The following is a 19,309-nucleotide window of genomic DNA, read 5'->3' on the forward strand; positions in this document are numbered from 1 at the left end:
TAGGACCCCCACTGATTTAAGGGATGGGGGACATATGTACTTACTTAAATAGTTGCACATGGGATATTTAGGGAATATTTTCCCAAAACAAAAGAAATTTCCTACATTATATTTGGGTGACCCTGTATAGATTATAGCTTGAGGCCTAGCAGATGCAAATAACACGTCTGCATAAGTGAAAACAAAGCAAATTATTGAGCCCAGCTACATAAGCCAGTCCTGTAGACTTGAATGAATGTGCACATGGGTAGCCCTATTGTCATGATTTGTGAGGGTCCCAGATGTCAGACCTTTGCTCCCTATTCTCTGGATACAGTATAACTTCTAATAACTTGACAAGAAATAGCCAGGACATACTATTCAGTCTATTGGCACAATAGTGTTCAGTGTTCCTGGGCACTTACTTGTTGGGACAGGAACATGGCGTACAGGTGGAGCACCATATAATCAATGCGTTTAAAGGAAATCTACCATCAAACTCAAGTATGAGAAACCTTACTCATAGCACTTACTCATAGATCCAGGCACCGTGACTGCGGTAATCTTCTTATACTTGTTATCCATGGCCTCCTTTTAACATCAACAAAGCTGTAACTTTTGTCCACTGAGGAGATCACGGATAACAAATATAAGAAGATAACCACAGTCACAGTGCCTGGATCTAGTAGTAAGCGTCCCTGGTTTATCATGCTTGTTTTTTGATGGTAGATTTCCTTTAACATAACAATGTGACATAGAACAGAGGCCATAGACACAACTTGTAAGCCAGTTTCTCTTGGCTTGTGGTAACACCATGACAGGCTATGTATATGAATAGCTTAGCCTGAGAAGCCCAGATCTGCTGCGTCCTCCTGTCTATATTAGCAGACTGGATCCTCCGCCTCTGTTACCAATTTGCATGCATTAGAAATCAGTGCCAGCTCCTCTTTAGTCATCAGGCTAATTTATTCGGTGAAACAATGAATCCTGCTCTGCACATAATCCAGCCTTTTTTCTGTTTTTCCACTTGGGCAAGTGGAGGCACAGTGTGTCAAGAGTAAAATGCTTGTTTTCTCTGTGAAGAAGGGAGTGGGTAGAGTTGGCATCTGCAATTCTGCAATTATCATGGTAATAGAGCAAGCATGTGAAGAAGCTGTTCCACAGGCAGCGCTTGCCTGAAGGGTAATACAGGCTTGGCATCACTGTGGGAAGGAGGAAGGAAATGGGAGAGAGGGAATGATAATGAGAAGAGCGGAGGATAAGAACACACTGGGACCCGGTCAGCTTGGCGCCTTTTGGAAAGTGACCAGGACTGACAGGGACCGCTGGCACCTCTATAGAATCTTTATGGCTTGTTCATATACGGAAAATATTCCTGAAGTAGACTAGTTACAAGAAAAAATGAAATCTGGATTAACTCATCATATTACCTAGTCAGTCACACCCTTTATATATTCTGCACTAGATAATGACGGGTGACAGTAAACTTATACCAGGTAAGACTGATGCCAGTATCTCAGCTTAGGTAGAATGATACTACAGAAATGAACAATGTCTGTGTCCAGTCTATCACTCGTAGGCCACGTTCACACATCACGTTTTGAGACCAATATGTGGACGTAACATTGTGTTACACAATGACATATGTTATTGTGACAGAAGCACAATGAGGCAGATGTATTATCGTATTTGCACCTAAAAAATGCCGGGATCTTTCGTTTTTTTTTTTGGGCGCAGAATTGTTGCGGATCATTTATAATGAATTCGCGCAAAAAAGAACAGATGTTTCCGACTATCCCGACAACTCCTTTTTTTTTTGGACTAACTTTGCCACATTATTTGTCACATTTATATGTATTTTGTCAGCATTTTAGGTGCAAATTTTGGCGCACAATAGACCAGGAAAAAAATGGTCAGATAGCAAAATTAAGGCGCAGTCCATGTAAGCTTTTGGCGCACATCTCATTGATGTCGGCATTTTTATGGCGTAGGACTGATTATTACCGTCTACCCATTATTTATTTACAGCTGTGCGCCACTTTAAAACATTGGGCTGTGCCTTCTGGAGACTGATCTCCGATGCCAACAGTCGTGCTTGCGCCAGAATTAGTAAATCCCCCCCCAATGTTACCTCCACATGTGATCACAGGGGAAGCCCTTGGATCGCATCTCAAATGCAATAAAAATGCAATGGGGCACATTTATCAAGCAGTCTGAATGTCAGAATATTTCCAGTTGCCCATGGCAACCAATCACAGCCCAGCATTCATTTGCCCAGTGCTCATGAATATTTTAAAGGGGAGCTGTGATTGGTTGCCATGGGCAATTGGAAATATTCTGACTTTCAGACACTTGATAAATCTGCCCCAATGTGTGTACTGCTAGTGTAACACCGTGCAAAGCCAGATTCATGACTTCCATAAAAAGTTGCATAGTCACTCCTGTCCCCTTCTGGCATATGAAAATACCCAGACAGCAAGTAGAGCATAAGAACATTTATTCAAGGAAATCTACCACCAGGATGAAGGATTGTAAACCAAGCACACTAACATACTGGTGTGTGCCCCCTCTGGCAGAAGTTGTTCTTCTTGTAGCTTTGTATGCCTTTGTTTTTAAGAAAAAGAGGTTTTAAAAATTATGCAGATGAGCCTTCATGGCTCCAGACTCCATTGACATCTATAGAGTCTGGAGACCCTGAGGGTCATTTGCATAATCCGTGAAACATTTTTATTGGAAAAACAAGGTCCTAAGAAGCTAAACGAAAAGCAGAACCTGTCAGAGGGGACAGCCACCAGTATGTCAGCGTGCTTGGTTTACAATTCTTTATCCTGGTGGTAGATTTCCTTTAAAGGTTGCTACTAAGATGAGATATACCCTCAATAGATATGATCATGCTTGATGTCCGCCTTCAGGTTCAGCACCCGGGTTCGGCTGCCTGATCCGAACGTATTGTCGAACGAATACATCAAATGAACACCCCTAGCTACTAGCCATGGCTATGATTAGCGAGGGGAACTTTTGTTTTTTTGAGATTTACTTATATGAAAAAGAAAGAATATCAAAGAGCATTGTGTCTAGTCAACTCCAGTCTCAAAGTTCATAGATTTTAGCAGCAGAGAGACACAAATATCTGCACAAGGGGCTCCACAGGGAAGTTCTCACATGTAATGCGCTATTTTTATGTCGTGAAAAGCCCTCATTTTCCATTACACTGGTAATGTCCTATTGTGAGGATCAACATGCTGAGTCTTTCAGTGGCCACATGTTACATTGTTGGACACAGCAGGACATACCGCCAATAAAGTCAAAATTGCCAGAAGATTTGTTGTAAAAAAATTCCCAAAATGTATTGGCAGTGGACGTAGACTGAGTTGCGTAGTTTTCACATGGAAGCTCTCATAAAGAACAAGTTGTAGAAGCCAATAAATCAATAAAATATGGCAGCTCTAATGTGAATTCTATTGTAACAGTAATAACCAACACAGCACATTTCATAGAAAACAGAAAAATATCATTTATTTACAGCTTATGTATTAGATGTTTGGAAAAGAAAAAAAATATCTGACTCCAAATGATGACCAAAGTATAGAGAACCAGCATCAATGGAGGAAAGTCAATGAAAAGTACTTTGTGTTTGGGAGAGATTGGAAAAATTCTCTAGATCCTGTACTCGTTGTTACAGTGTGTTTCCTTGTAACAACATGCCATAACTTACCATTGCCGTAACTACATTGGTTTTTCCACTATTCGTAGTTGTGTTGTATCACTGAGATGTTACTTTATCTGTGAGGGTCCAACTATTGAAATTCCAGTGGATCCCCAGAATGAATAAGCCATATAGTTTTTGCTCTGATCTCTACACAGGTCAAGGCAGGGCAGTGGCTTAGTATTGATCTGGGAGCCTGGTCATGCTCCAAATATACTGGGAGGCCAGTACCTCTTAGTACATCCGGCATGGGAAGTTCTCCTAAGGATGCTGTCACCCCTCCACTTCTCAGGCGGACGTATACTATGCCTGGGTCCTGGCCCAGTTGTGGTACATGTTCGACTAAAAAGGTGGAGGGGTGAGTGCTCCCCACCCCTCTCCACAGCAAGACATGCTGCCGTGCTGTACATATGGCAAAATATGCACATTGCACTTCTATGGCGGCTGCATGCTATCTGCCGTTTTAGCAGCTAGCATACGGCCGCCATAAACGTTTGTTTGAAAGTGGCCTTAAAAGTCTCCACAGGTGTGCGGAGACTTACAACCATTGACACTCCACTGGAGGATGCTAGGAAATATGCAAATACATTTCCAAGGATGAGATAAGGAAAACATTGCCTTTTTTGGCTGCCTTGTAAGCCTAATTACACATTGTGGGACTACTTACAAGTAGAGATTAGTGGACCTGAAGTTTCCGTTTGAGGCTCAGGTGCGTCCCATGCGACCCAGACATATTGCTGGATTAGCTGTTCGCCTGCCAATTTGGCCATATTTCTGTGTCGCACAGGACACACCCGAACAGGAACGTAAAATTTGAATATTTTTCTATATCCGTCACAACATGCAGGGGAACATTATGAGCTGGCACACAAAGTGCAAGCTCCTGATAAATCACTCCCTATTCGTTTGTACACAACAAACCTCATTGAGGATAATGGCGCAGAGACAAACGCAGCTGAACAGACAGAGCATTCATCTGATTGCCTCAACCCAATTATTATCAATGATCAGCATAAGTTTCAGGACCAGTCCACCACTGGTCAAACCTTCTAGGTGTTGCTATGACATTAATCTGTGATGACGACATTGATGATCTATACATAAGATAGAGCATCAATATCTGTATGATGGGGGTCCTACACTACAAGCCCCTAACGTTTTAAAATATTGTAAAAATCTTTGCATAAATAAGCCCAAAAAGCACAATTTTCTAACTTTTGGTGCCAGAATTGTAGTGTACAAGGCTTGTACATGGGGCCACCTTGAACCTCAGGGAGTTACATTTTTAGAACACAATTGCTGTCGATAGAACTTTGTTCATTGCTTTTTGAAGGCTGCTGACAGCTTTGTTACTAAGTGGTAAGTTCTTGACAATTGTAACAACACAGAGGAGACAATTATGATAAAAATATATGGTGATATAGATCTGACAATTAAGATGATGAGCCTGCTATGACATCGGCTTCTCCTATATGTACAATGTGACATGTAGAATTCTGAGAATCTGACAATAATGATGATATTAATCTGCTCATCCTATAACATTATAGAAGGCAGCGCTCTAGTGATGACTGCGCCGGCCTATGGTATATGTATGTGACATTCATTCTGTGTAATTGTATGGTCGGCTCTGAGCTGAGTTTAGCCTTCTCTAAAAATAGCCTCAGATAAAAATAAATTGAATTGCCATCTGTATGGTCTATAAATACCAACCCTTGGCACTTTCCTAAAAAAAAATCAATGCACGGTTTGATATAACAATTCAATGGAAGGTTAAATTTGTGTTTCTATTTGTCAGGCCCTGGATGGCTTTCTAATAGCGCTGACCACAGACGGCATGATCATATATGTTTCCGATAGCGTTTCATCTCTTCTTGGTCATTTACCGGTAAGTTCTGTCATTTATTCATTTGAGTTTGAAAATAGATTATTATTATTATTATTAGATCCATTAATTTCCCTAATTAATTTTCCCTAAGAGAAAAACACTAAGCTGCTGCGTTGCCTCTTTGATGAATTTCCCTGTACTTGCTGCAGTAGCATTTATCAAAGCAAGCAACATTTTTATAAAAAAACCTATTAGGGAAATTATTTTTAGCTCATAACAGATGTAATGCAATAATAGAATTAATAACCTTTTAGATGTGGTGTGTACTTTCTGTCTAATAGGCCATCACTTTTATCACTTTTACTAACAAATGTATGTAGCGTAAATAAATGACGGACAGTCAGATCTTGACAATCTACTTTTTACATTCTCCCTTTTTTAATGTCACTCTACCATCAAAATTCATCATCACAGACTATAGGCACTTACTCCAGGCACCGTAACTGCAGTAATCTTATATTTGTAATCTACACTCACCGGCCACTTTATTAGGTACACCTGTCCAACTGCTTGTTAACACTTAATTTCTAATCAGCCAATCACATGGCGGCAACTCAGTGCATTTAGGCATGTAGACATGGTCAAGACAATCTCCTGCAGTTCAAACCGAGCATCAGTATGGGGAAGAAAGGTGATTTGAGGCCTTTGAATGTGGCATGGTTGTTGATGCCAGAAGGGCTGGTCTGAGTATTTCAGAAACTGCTGATCTACTGGGATTTTCACGCACAACCATCTCTAGGGTTTACAGAGAATGGTCCGAAAAAGAAAAAACATCCAGTGAGCGGCAGTTCTGTGGGCGGAAATGCCTTGTTGATGCCAGAGGTCAGAGGAGAATGGGCAGACTGGTTCAAGCTGATAGAAAGGCAACAGTGACTCAAATCGCCACCCGTTACAACCAAGGTAGGCAGAAGAGCATCTCTGAATGCACAGTACGTCGAACTTAGAGGCAGATGGGCTACAGCAGCAGAAGACCACACCGGGTGCCACTCCTTTCAGCTAAGAACAGGAAACTGAGGCTACAATTTGCACAAGCTCATCGAAATTGGACAGTAGAAGATTGGAAAAACGTTGCCTGGTCTGATGAGTCTCGATTTCTGCTGCGACATTCGGGTGGTAGGGTCAGAATTTGGCGTCAACAACATGAAAGCATGGATCCATCCTACCTTGTATCAACGGTTCAGGCTTGTGGTGGTGGTGTCATGGTGTGGGGAATATTTTCTTGGCACTCTTTGGGCCCCTTGGTACCAATTGAGCATCGTTGAAACGCCACAGCCTACCTGAGTATTGTTGCTGACCATGTCCATCCCTTTATGACCACAATGTACCCAACATCTGATGGCTACTTTCAGCAGGATAATGCGCCATGTCATAAAGTTGGAATCATCTCAGACTGGTTTCGAGAAAAAGACAATGAGGTCACTGTACTCAAATGGCCTCCACAGTCACCAGATCTCAATCCATTAGAGCATCTTTGGGATGTGGTGGAACGGGAGATTCGCATCATGGATGTGCAGCCGACAAATCTGCGGCAACTGTGTGATGCCATCATGTCAATATGGACCAAAATCTCTGAGGAATGCTCCCAGCACCATGTTGAATCTATGCCACGAAGAATTGAGGCAGTTCTGAAGGCAAAAGGGGGTCCAACCCGTTACTAGCATAGTGTACCTAATAAAGTGGCCAGTGAGTGTATGTTATCAATGTAATCCATTATTTCTAAAATCAACTTTAAAATTATGAGCTTAAAGGGCTCTGGGGGCCTTACCAGAGCCCCTTAGTGCTGCATATTGACAGGGTGTTACAATTTGAAGAACATATCTCATTCAACCCCCTGCATTCTCTCCCAGCAGGAAGTGCAGTGGGAGGTAAAACCTGCATTGCTCATTGTAACAGTTGGTGAAGCTACGGCACTAAGGGAAACACCCCTTGAGACTTTCAGGCTTAGCGCAATTATAAAAGTTGATTGTCAAAGCTGGATTTTAATGGTAGATTTCCCTTAAGTTCTCCCATCTGGACAATCAGTTCAATAAATGAGAACTCACGGGTGATCAGCTGATTGATATTGGTTAAACTGCTAAGGTTTAGCTATTAAAGGGGTTATCCCAAGTTTTATCCATAGGATAGGGGATCCAGTTGCTGGGACCCCAACGATCAGACCATCACAGTTTACAAAAACGGGGGTCCAATTTCAACTAATTGAATGAAACGGTAGGCTTAGCATGAGAGCACGTGGGACAGAGGTGCAGAAATGTTCTCAATATACTGAATTATATATAACTTCATAGTAGTGGATGAGGTTTTCATCTTGCTGAACATGACAAAGCATCTTCTTGTACCAGTCAGATTTGGTGGACCAAAATATATTGAACTTTCTGCCGGAACGAGAACATGGGGAAGTCTATAAGATGCTTGCTCCACACATACTAATGGCTGAACCAATAACTCCAGAATTTTTCAACAGTAAGTTAACTTCTCTTAGTTTATAAATTTATGATATTCTTGTTTTTGTATAAGTTTACCATTGAATAATAACATATGCCCAACTATAGGATAATTACAGTATATATATATATTGACTCAATAGGGCTTATTGGTTATATCTGGCACTAAACTGCGCACTTAGTCATCATCTTGAGTATATTTTCCATCTGTATTTGCTGCTCATTACACAGAAAATGTCCCTTTACTGAGAATATGGCAATATATTTTTTTTTTATTTAATTTTATTAAGACATTAAGAAATCTATATAAAATTTGTATCTCTGCAATTATACTGACCCATAAAATAAAGGGAGTGTTTCATTTCTAGCACACATTTAAAACCATAAATCCAAAGCCAATAGGAACATGATGCACACAGGTTATAGCGCAGTACTACCACAGGCAGGGCCTAGCACAGTGGTGGCGAACCTATGGCACAGGTGCCAGAGGTGGCACTCGAAGCCCTTTCTGTGGGCACCCAGGTCTTTACCCCAGCACAGAGTTTGCCAGATAGGACTCAAGGCTTCTTCCTGCGGTCCAAGACAGCCCAGGAAGTGCCGTGCTCAGCGCTATTTGGCTGCCAGGACTACAGGAGGAGCTGGAAGGTGTGGGTAGAGATGGATTGCCATTGGAGCTCCTGCTATTAGTCCCCTGATTCTGCCTCTTCAGGGGACCCTGGAGGAAAGCTTCAATCCAAATTTCTTCATCATCTTTCTACAGTATTGGTGAACTCAGGACGCCAATACGATTAAAACCTGTGATACAGCAGGGATCAACCACTGGTTCACCATAGTGTTCAGAAACAGCACCACAGTAATGTAGTATTACTCATCATAGATGAGGTTTTCATTTAGAAAATTGTAGACATCATAAAATCATCATGGTGGGAAGGGGATTGGGCCCTATGCCATCTGTGTACTTGGCTTCAGTGTAGCCTAGTAAAAGTGCCCCTAGCATCCTCTAGGACACGGGTGTCAAACACAAGGCCTTATGTTATCCGACTTCCTTGACCCTAGGCTGCACATTTCAGAAGAGCAGCATAGGGGCAGTGTACTCCTATACTCACCTTTCCCCGCTTCCCCAAAGCTACAGCAGTCTTCGACTATAGTCCTGTGTCATTGCATCGCGTCTGCCGGCTTCAGACACAGGAGTATAAATCTTTATTTATATAGCGCCATCAAATTCCATAGCGCAAACAGTCAAATAGAACAATGAGGAATAAAGAAGAAGACAATAGCTTCAGGGAGCGAGGAACGGTGAGTTCATGTTTTTGTTTTTTTCCCCACATTCATCAAGGGAGGGACAGGGGGTGCTGGCTGCTATGAGGGAAGTCTGGATGCTATGTGGGGTACCCTGGCTGCTATGGGGGACACTATGGCTACTATGGAGAACACTCTGGCTGCTGTGGGGGCACTGTGTCTATTGGCTACAGTGTGCAGGACCTTTGACTGTGGGGGCACAGACTTGTCATGGTGGTGTCTCTGGTCATTGCCCTCGAATGGCCAATTAAATATAACTACTTAACAGCACAATTAGATACAGTTATACAGTTATAAAATGACATTTAGCCTCTTTAAGGTAACCACAAGGCTAAAGTGGTCCCTGGGGAAAATGAGATTTTTATACCCCTGCTATACAATGTCTAGGTTTTGGGAACAATGACTGCTCAAAGAAGTCTCGTTTAGCCCATAATTTTACACTTTATTTTCATTTTTTAACACTTTGCTACCATGGAAAACAAATGAAAACAAAAGTACAATCAAATCTAGAAACCAATAGTTGTGTATTTAGATGGCGCTTATACTGCCTGATGAGGAAAGGGCCATTTCCAAATCCCCTTTTTACAAGGTTATAAACTTATACCATATGAAATATATACAAAATATGCAGCTCATTAAATTCATTTCCCAGTCATTCCAGAGCAGATTTCTATGAACATTGTATTTTTCACTGTATTATAAAGTGGGAAATAGGCTTCATGTGATTAGTGGGGAAAACAATGAACAGATATTACAAAGATTTATAATTGACCAATTTCCATTTTCAGATGAGAAACAAGTGGAGTTTTGTTGTCATTTAGCAAGAGGAAGCCTGGACCCAAATGAGCCTCCAACTTATGAATATGTCAAATTTGTTGTAGATTTTAAGTTTTTTACACATGGTGAGTATTTTTCTTCTGTAAAACATTCTTACATCAAATGTACTTACAACAATATTCATACTTACAATATAAAGTCATGAGAAAAGAAAAAAAGAAAGCACACCCTTATTAAATTATTAAATTCCATCATTTTATGTGTCAAGATATAATAATCCAAAAAATTCCATCATTTTATTTGTCAGGATATAATAATCCATAAAAAAAATCTTGGAAGTTGCCTCATGTTCGGCAATTAAATATGTTGGTTGAGTTCATGGTCTCAATGGGGGGATATATCAAACTTTGGCACATTGTGCACCAGCGCTTAATGTTATCCCTGCCCCTCGTGCTGCATTGGATATATTAATAGGCCTGTGATCTGGCCTGCTATAACCAGTGCATCAGTGTGGGGCTGGAACATCCCTTTCCTTTTAGTACTTTTACAAATGTACTGTCATGAACTTGAACATTTAACATGCTAACTGAGGCCTGTAAAGTCTGAGATGTACAGAAGCTCTTGTTTTTTTCTTTTCTAATTTCTCCATTACATGGATTTACCTTATTGTGAATTAAGTATTAAGTGGAGTATCCACTTCTGGAATCTATTTCTGGATTGATTGTGAAGTGTCTTGACAGTTATGTACTGTAGAACGATAAATGAAATCTACCATCAAAATCAAGCATGATAAAACACTCACTCATATATCCGGGCACCGTGACTGTGGTACTCTTCTTATATTTGTTATACATGGCCTCCTTTCTTCTAAAATCAACTTTCAATATTGTTAATGGTCCTGAAGAGTTTCTGGGGGTGTTACCAGAGACCCTTCACAGGCTGTTTAACTGTCTAACCTTCCTTCTCTGCTCCTTCAGCAATTCCCCCTCCCTTTGCCCAATGTAATCTCACTACAGCAGAGGAAGCTCTAGCACACAGTGGGAGGGGGAAGTATAACATCCTCTCAAGCTTGCATGGGCTCTCTTTACACCCCCAGGATTCCTTCAGGCTCATTAGCCTAATTTGAAAAACACATTCACAGTGTCTCGATCCATGAGTAAGTGTCCCTGGGTTATCATGCTTGTTTTTAATGGTAGATTTCCTTTAATAATCCTTATAACCCTTCCCAGATTAATCCACATCAACAATTGCTACACTAAACATAGGCCTGAATGCCCTGGACCATCAAAACTTCTGCTATTATAGAGGTGGTCACACCAGTTGCTGAGCATTTAATTAAAAGCATTTGGGCAGATTTACTTACCTGTCCCTGCGTGTCCCATCCCTGAGGTACGTTCTCCAACTCCAATGCACAGCTGCCGCAGTTCACTAAGATCGTGTGCCCGATATCCTGCATGTGTTGCTTCCCCGCTCAGGTCCGCTGGAGTTCACCTTCTTCTTCCCGTTGCATGTAAGTGCTTGATCTTGCGACACAAATTCAAAGTTAAATCCCGCGGTTCATCTGAATCCATCGGATTGTCCGATGGCCCACCCCCGTTTTCTGACGCATGAAAGCCGGCACCGATGTGCCAAATTCCGATTGCGTGAGACACAATCCCCGGCGCGATCTCCGAAAAGTCGGAAAACTCTACGAAAATGCGGCCGCAGGACCCTTAGTAAATAAGCCCCATTGTGATTAGGGACTTGTGATAAGCAGCATCCGGCTACTACCGATAATAAAAGATAAGTAGACCCTGGGGAGGGTCCTGGGGGGGGTTTCAAAACGCATGTGTACGAGCTGGAGAGATATTTGCCTAATTAAACATCTGTTAACACTTGCGTTTACAAATCGCAAATGTTAGCACCTGCGTTACCACATGTGTTAACATATTAACAAACGTATGAGGTAACGCAAGGTTAGCGCATGCGTTAACATCGCGTTAAGGAATATATTTTGTAAACGCAAATGTTAACAGCCATTTAATTAGGCAAATCTCTTTCCAGCTAGTGGAATGTGTAAGCGTTAGACGCGACATATGACTGCACCCTAAGTTTCAGTTTGGGTTTAGCGTTTGGGTTTGGCTGTATGTCTCGGACATATTGCAGGTTCGGCAGCCAAATGGCCATATCAGCAAATGGACTCCCCTTTGCTACTAACCACTTGTCCAGGATTTGCCAGGGAGTGTGTTTATCCGGAGACATAGCAGAGGTGAAGCTGTTATCCCCTGTTTTATACAGCCGACCACACGTAATAGAACCAGATGTAGCCACTCATCAATTTTATATCTGCATTTACGGATAACATTTTTGTGTAAGCATGCCTAAAATCTAATTCCCTTGACTTTTAAGACTAGTGTGTTATCATAGACGCTCATATATTTTATTGTGTAGATTTTTATGATTCAGTGCATTTTCCTTTTGGACCATATTTGGTGCCAAATAATACGTGTATACATATTGACCTGTACACAGCACCACCTAGAGGTCAACAATGCAATATACTCGAACACTGAAATGACTACTAAGGAATTGTAAGAGTTACCATTCCTATCTGGACCAAAATAATAATCTTTATTTATAAAGTGGCATCAAATAAACCATATGTATTCATTGTATTTATTGTCATAGATTTGTAGAGACATCATTATTTTTCCTCCTCATATCCATTACCGGATCCGTATTCTAGAAAGCATCTTCATTTATATGTGAAAGTGTATTTTTTAAAGACTCCAGTGTTACTCCAAACCCATGAAGAGATGAATAATAAAGCGCAAGTGTCTTCCAATTAACCTTATGCCGGGGCTCGTATACATCCATACATATTCAATGTGTTAATTAGCCGCAGAACATTGTCGCTCTGACTAATATGTCACTATTTGTTATGTGAGTAATTCTGCCATTGTGCTAATTCCACACAAATGGAAAACATCTCTTTATAAGTCCCATCATTACTTGTTCGGATGCTTTATTCTCCTTGTAACACAAGAGTTTTGTCTCATAAGTAATTGGGTTACCAATGGATTACATTGTTAAAATATATATATCCATTGACAATCCCTGTAATCTGGGTATTTGACACCAGTGCATGAATGATCTTTGTATTTTTTTTAATAACAAAGGTGCAGATATAGTAGAGCTGAAGTTATCATTCACCGGTGTCCTTATTCTGCAATCATATTTTGGCCTTGTAAACTAGACCGCTCCTATGGGGGGTAATAATGCTATTGAAATTCCTCCATTTGTATAAACTGGGGCAGATTTATAAAAGTGACTTTACGTTAGATGGATGGTGCCGGATTTATCACAGTGTCTGGTACTGGATCATAAATCTGGTGATTATGACTGTCTAGGCTAAATTTACTCCTCCTATTGACTTAGTTTGTGCCAGAAAAATAAGCCAGATTTTGGTACAATTTAGGGCTCGGCCTTTCTGTCGTACCTGATGGAAAAGCTTAAAAAAACCCGCTTGATAAGCTGTATTAGGCTAGCTGCATATAAATGCGTTCAGCCCATGAAAACTGCCCCGTATGCTGGTCCAAACCCACGGACCGAACACATAGCAGTGCATGGGAACCCTTGCTTTATACAGAAATATTAAGCAAGAATTCCCTGTCTGCCAGCCAAACAGCAGCACTGGTAGGGTTACACTTTTTACAGTGTCTGTACTGCTGTTCAGCTTGCAGAGAGGGAGTCCTTGCATCATATTTATGTATGATGCAAGGATTCACCTTCTCTTCAGTGTCTTCAGTCTGTTGGATTGGACTAGCAAATGGATCAGTTTCCACGGGCTGCACACGCTTTGTATGTAGACAGCCTAAACTGTTGTTTTGCACAAATGATGACATGTTTGTAAATAGATTGATACATCAAACCTGATCTGGTTGGTGGAGACTAAAATCTTTAGAAATGGTTTTGTAACTTGATGAGCCCCTGATGAGCAGGGGCGTAACTTTAGGGGGTGCAGAGGTTGTGATCGCACCAGGGCCCAAGAGGTTTAGGGGGCCCTTATGATGTCACTTTCCCATATGAGAAGGTATTACTATAAATCATACATTATAGTCGGGGGCCTGGCACAGACTTTGCACTGGGGCCCATCAGCTTCTATTTATGCTACTGCTGATGAGCAACATCAACTCATCTCCTGAGGTTGTCAAAAATTGGGATCTGGAATGCACAACTTTTTGTTGTTCTTTTGTTTGTAGGAAAAACATGTTTTGCTACTCCCCAATTCCAAGGGTTTAAGCCTAAATGGATTTGCGATTGGGAGAAGCTCCTCCCCACTGCGTTTGAATTGCGTTTCTAAACACTTCCTGAGAATGCACCTAAACTGTATCATAAAGAACTTTATTCACTCTATTCAGTTATTATGTGATTTTATGAGTTTTCATAATTTCTTATGAATCACGTTGTACTTCAGACAGGTTTTACATAAAAGACATATATGGCATCAGTGCCAGAACGCCTTTCAATGTTATAAGGGTAAAAACTTTTAGGTATAGGGACTCTCAGTAATTTGTCCTTTCCTAAATGCATTTAGCGCAGCAAGTGTACAGCTATGATAAGATCACACCGTGTCGTGTGCACCTGAACTGCTGACAGAAGGACAACTGTGTTCTGATCAGTAGAAAAATCTAATCTTAAAATGCTGATGTGGCCACCTGTCGGCTTCTATTACAGTGCCTACATCGTCATATAATGGCTTTGAGTCAGCTGTCGCAAGGGCGTTCCGGTCAGCCTCAGAAGAACAGATATGTCTCGTAGCTACAGTCCGTCTGGTCACTCCACAGTTTCTGAAGGTGAGTAACATCTTCTTAACATAGCTTTGTTATAAACATAGTTTATTTATTAGTATTAGTATATTTATTAGTTTTTTTATTGCAAAGATGAAATGTGCAGAGCATAACAGCAACCTTTGTCTTATATTTCATAAAAGGGGTTTTCCCACAAAGGAAAGTTAGGTCCATTTCACGGTATAGGGCCTAACATGCTGAGACCCAGATCACGAAAACGAGTGGTCCCTCGTCGCTCCTCAGACTAATGGAGAAGAAGGCCGTGCATGACCGTTCTGCTCCATTAATCTTAATCCGACGGACCCCTCGATTTCGCAATCTGTGGTGTTGCGGTCTAAACACTAGGGACCCCCACTGATCACCAAGTTAGGCCCTAATTATACTTTGTGGGAAAACCCCTTTAAGTATTGCAGCTATTCTGTGCCTTTTTTGTGTTCTTTCTCCTGCAGTGAGCAGTGTATCTGAAAGCCTCAGGTCCACCCACTTCAGACTGATAAGGAGACTTAAGATTAACTCTTTCTGTACCTAGACAATATTTCTCTTGATGACTCTCTGAGGAGATTAGACTCTCCAGGGACTGTCTGTAAACAATTGAAGAAAATCGACCATCAAAATTAAGCATGATAATCCAGGGACACTTACTCATAGATCCAGACTATGTGACTGTAGTAATCTTGTTATGTTTGTTATCCATGGCCTCCTTCCTTCTAAAAACAACTTTTCTAATCATGCTAATAAATCTGAGGGGCTACCCTAGCCCCTCTGTGATCTGGCCTTACAGACTGTTACACTGTCTGTTACTGTTACACCCAGGAAGCAAGAAGTGCTCAACGTACAAGTAGTGAGGGAGCATGGGAGAGGGTGTAACAGTCTGTAAAGCTGGATCACAGAGAGCCATTAGTATTTTAGAAGGAAGGAGGCCATGGATAACAAATATAACACGTTTATCACACAGTCACCATGCCTGGATCTATGAGAAGTGTCCCTGGGTTGTCATGATGGATTTTGATGGTAGATTTCCTTTTAAACATAACTTTTATTTGATTCAGATAAAATTCTATATACAAAGTAGCTGCAAAGTAGCTCCCAATAAAGCATTGAGGAATGAGGCAGTGGGACATTATCCCCTTTTAATTGGAGCTTGGGTATGTGGCAGTGGTGGGACATGATGATGACAAGACCCGGGACGTACCTTGTGGTCAGTGGACTCACTGACCACTCTGTATTCACCATTTATAATTCCTCTATTTACTACGGTGATGTATGTTGAGTGGTCATTTCACCTAATTGGTGTACTTTTTCATTCGATTTTCTTAAAGTCATTAGACATTTAAGGCATTAAAGACGTTAGAATTATACAAGCTGCTGAAGAAAGGCAGGGAAAAAAAAGGACACAAACTTATTTATTGAAAAAAGTATTTCACAAAGTTCACCATTACCCTTGCTATTGCTTTCTGTATTTTTGTTAATAGTTTAGTTATGCTCTGAGATTTGTTGTTATAACATTTATATATTCTTTAGTTAATCTGAATCTTGTTACAATTCCAGGAGCTTTGCAATGTAGAAGAGCCTTGTGAAGAATTTACATCGCGGCACAGTTTAGAGTGGAAATTTCTCTTTTTAGACCACAGGTAAATTCTAAAATACAAAGTAAAAATAAGGCAGATATGAAACACAAATCTTTCCTAAACTTCTCATCTTATTAGAAACACAATTTAGTTAAAACTAAGCTACATCCATTGCAAGACATTGATTTGATTTATATCCCACTAGGTGGGTTATAAAATGGGCCAATTATATCTGAGACATTAATTACACATAATTATAAAGATCGTTCAAAAATGCAATTGAATCACTTATATTCCAGATTATTGTATTTTCGATGAACAATCTTTTCTTTAACCGATGCACTGCCAGGAATGGTGTTAGGCTAAACTTAATCTGGTTCGGTAATGGTACTGCCTCAGGGCCCGGAGTAGCTTGTTTGTATGGGGTTCCTTACATCCCTTACGTTCTCATAGATCTGTAACGGTTTTGGGAGTTACCGGTATATTGTAATTTACTATTGAGTATATTCCGTCAGTTAAAATTTTTTTCACAAAGTAAAATGCTAAAATACATGAAATTCATTGACCCAATTTCAAGATTCTTTAGTATATACAAATGGCTTGTGTACCTGCTATCCACTTTCACTTGCCTTCTTACAGTAATTTGGAAGTGTGTGAAAGAAATAATCCGGCTGAAGATTGAATTACTGACTAGTCACAGGGTTTAGACTTTGGTTTGGGATTAGAAAAGGGATTAAGTCCTGTGCGATCTGCATGTATAAACCATATATACAGCTGTGATTCTTCATGGAATATTGGAAGTTGGAACAACGTATGTTGATTCATTCAATTATATTTCATCTACATTGGACAATCTGCAATCCAAATTTGGAAAGGACTTTATCAAACAGGACAGTCTTTTTAACCCCTACCTTTATCTTAAAATTAAATAAAGAGCCTAAGGTAGGGAACACCTTAGCAGTGCATACTGTTGTTTTATAGTAGAGAAGGCTGGAAAAGGACACCGGTCCATCAAGTGCAACATGTACTTCATAGAATGTTGATCCAGAGGAGGGCAAAAAAAAACCCTACAAGGCCAATGCAAACTTGCCTAAAGTAGGAAAAAGTTACTTCCCGACCAAAACATGCCAGTCAAAAAGATCAAATTAACAAAATGTTTTGTTCACATAATATATGATATTTTTGTTCCCAACAACAATATAATACATTCTATATTCTATTCTATACATTGTTGATACTTTTCGTAGTGAGTGTTCAGTACTGCAGCTCCCTCCTGCCAAATTTCCCATTTTGGGTATAGACTTCAGGAGACATTGGGAGACGAAGGCAGCATCTGCAACATGTACCCCAGGTGTTACCCCTGTTACCACATTTTTCACAAATGCAACTAGTGACAGGTTCCGAGTACAGAGTCCTAGTAACTATCTGACCCCCTGCTTTAAGCTAAAAATTGCTTCCCTCAGATCTCCATTAAATCAGAGTTACAAATCTGCCCTGCGAGCGAGTCGAAGGGTTTCCTAATGTCATGTGATCAGGGTAACATCATCACAGGTCCTTAAGCCTCTTAACATTAGCAAACTGTGCCCCATGCATATATCTGACCACATAAAAAAAATCACAGCATGCCTGCATAAACTTATACTTCTCTCCATGCAGGCTGCTGTGATTTCATGTGATAGGATATGCCGTGATTTCATGAGATATATACTTGGTGTACAGTTTTGTAATGAAGGCTAAAGGACCTGTGATGATGTCACCCTGGTCACATGAGATCATTGCTGCATGCAGAGACATGGGGATGAACTGCTATTTTCAGCCCCTGGAGGTCATGCCCACCTCGACTCACTATAGACATCCTTGGATACCAAGTAACATTCCAAAGTTGAATATATGGGAATCTGAGGGGAACAATTTTTAGCTAAAAGAATGGTTTCACTTACTAGCGCTCTGTGGAAACCTGCCACTACCCATATATGTGAAAAATGTGGTGACAGGCCAACAAGTCGCTGAACCTTGGCCAAGGTATCTATAAAGGTGAAAGAGAGTGGTGTGAACCATGTGAACTGGAGGTGATGGGGAAACTATGACCTAGTATTGCTTTGTCCTTATTTACTGCTGGAATGGCGCCATTATTGTATTCTAAAAAAGAATGAGGAAGTATATTTATAAATCAAGACATAGGCATTTTGCTTTGGGCAAAAATATTGCTTCCTTTCCTTCATCTATACAGTGTCTATTCTCTTGACAATGAATATAGTGATAATCACGTCTTAACAAATGATACTTATTACGGGAAGACATTCCTAGGTAAAACACCATAAAGCTTAACACGGAATAAAGGGAGCCCTCAACCATGTCTCCCAATAAGGTCCCTCTTACAGGTTGCTTTTAGGTTGAACATTATTATATACTGTGGTTGTCGTCTACTGCTGTGCCCATTTACCTTACTCATTTATCGTTCCAGGGCTCCACCTATAATTGGCTATTTACCTTTTGAAGTGTTGGGGACATCGGGCTATGATTACTACCATGCAGACGATCTGGAGCTCCTGGCAAGGTGCCATGTTCACTGTGAGTTCTACCTAGCTAAGACATATATATATATATATGGTTCATCCTTCAAGAACATGTAACTAGAATTGGCAATTATTTACAGCACATTGTCAAGCTTTGTACTGATGTTGGGCCAAAACCCCAAAACTTCTACCAGCAAATAGATGTAGCTGTTTGCATGGTATAAGTTGAACTATAAATACATTTTTTTCTAAAAACTTTGTTTCCTTACCACACTATGGGTATAATTTACTAAGGGCCCGAATCAT

The 19,309-nt window shown here is 40.6% G+C and overlaps 1 protein-coding gene across 4 annotated transcripts in view; it reads left to right on the top strand.

Moving 5' to 3' along the window:
* The window catches only part of PASD1 (PAS domain containing repressor 1), a 124,231-nt gene that overhangs the window by 81,360 nt on the left and 23,562 nt on the right, over nt 1-19,309 (top strand). For all 4 annotated transcript variants that reach the window (XM_072125628.1, XM_072125629.1, XM_072125626.1 and 1 more), the window contains 6 exons: nt 5,484-5,573; nt 7,913-8,033; nt 10,102-10,215; nt 14,807-14,925; nt 16,468-16,550; nt 18,952-19,058. In XM_072125628.1, coding sequence (XP_071981729.1) covers nt 5,484-5,573; nt 7,913-8,033; nt 10,102-10,215; nt 14,807-14,925; nt 16,468-16,550; nt 18,952-19,058 — 634 coding nt within the window. The remainder of the gene's footprint in view (nt 1-5,483; nt 5,574-7,912; nt 8,034-10,101; nt 10,216-14,806; nt 14,926-16,467; nt 16,551-18,951; nt 19,059-19,309) is intronic.

The sequence above is a fragment of the Engystomops pustulosus genome, chromosome 9, assembly GCF_040894005.1.
Source record: "Engystomops pustulosus chromosome 9, aEngPut4.maternal, whole genome shotgun sequence".
Taxonomy (NCBI): domain Eukaryota; kingdom Metazoa; phylum Chordata; class Amphibia; order Anura; family Leptodactylidae; genus Engystomops; species Engystomops pustulosus.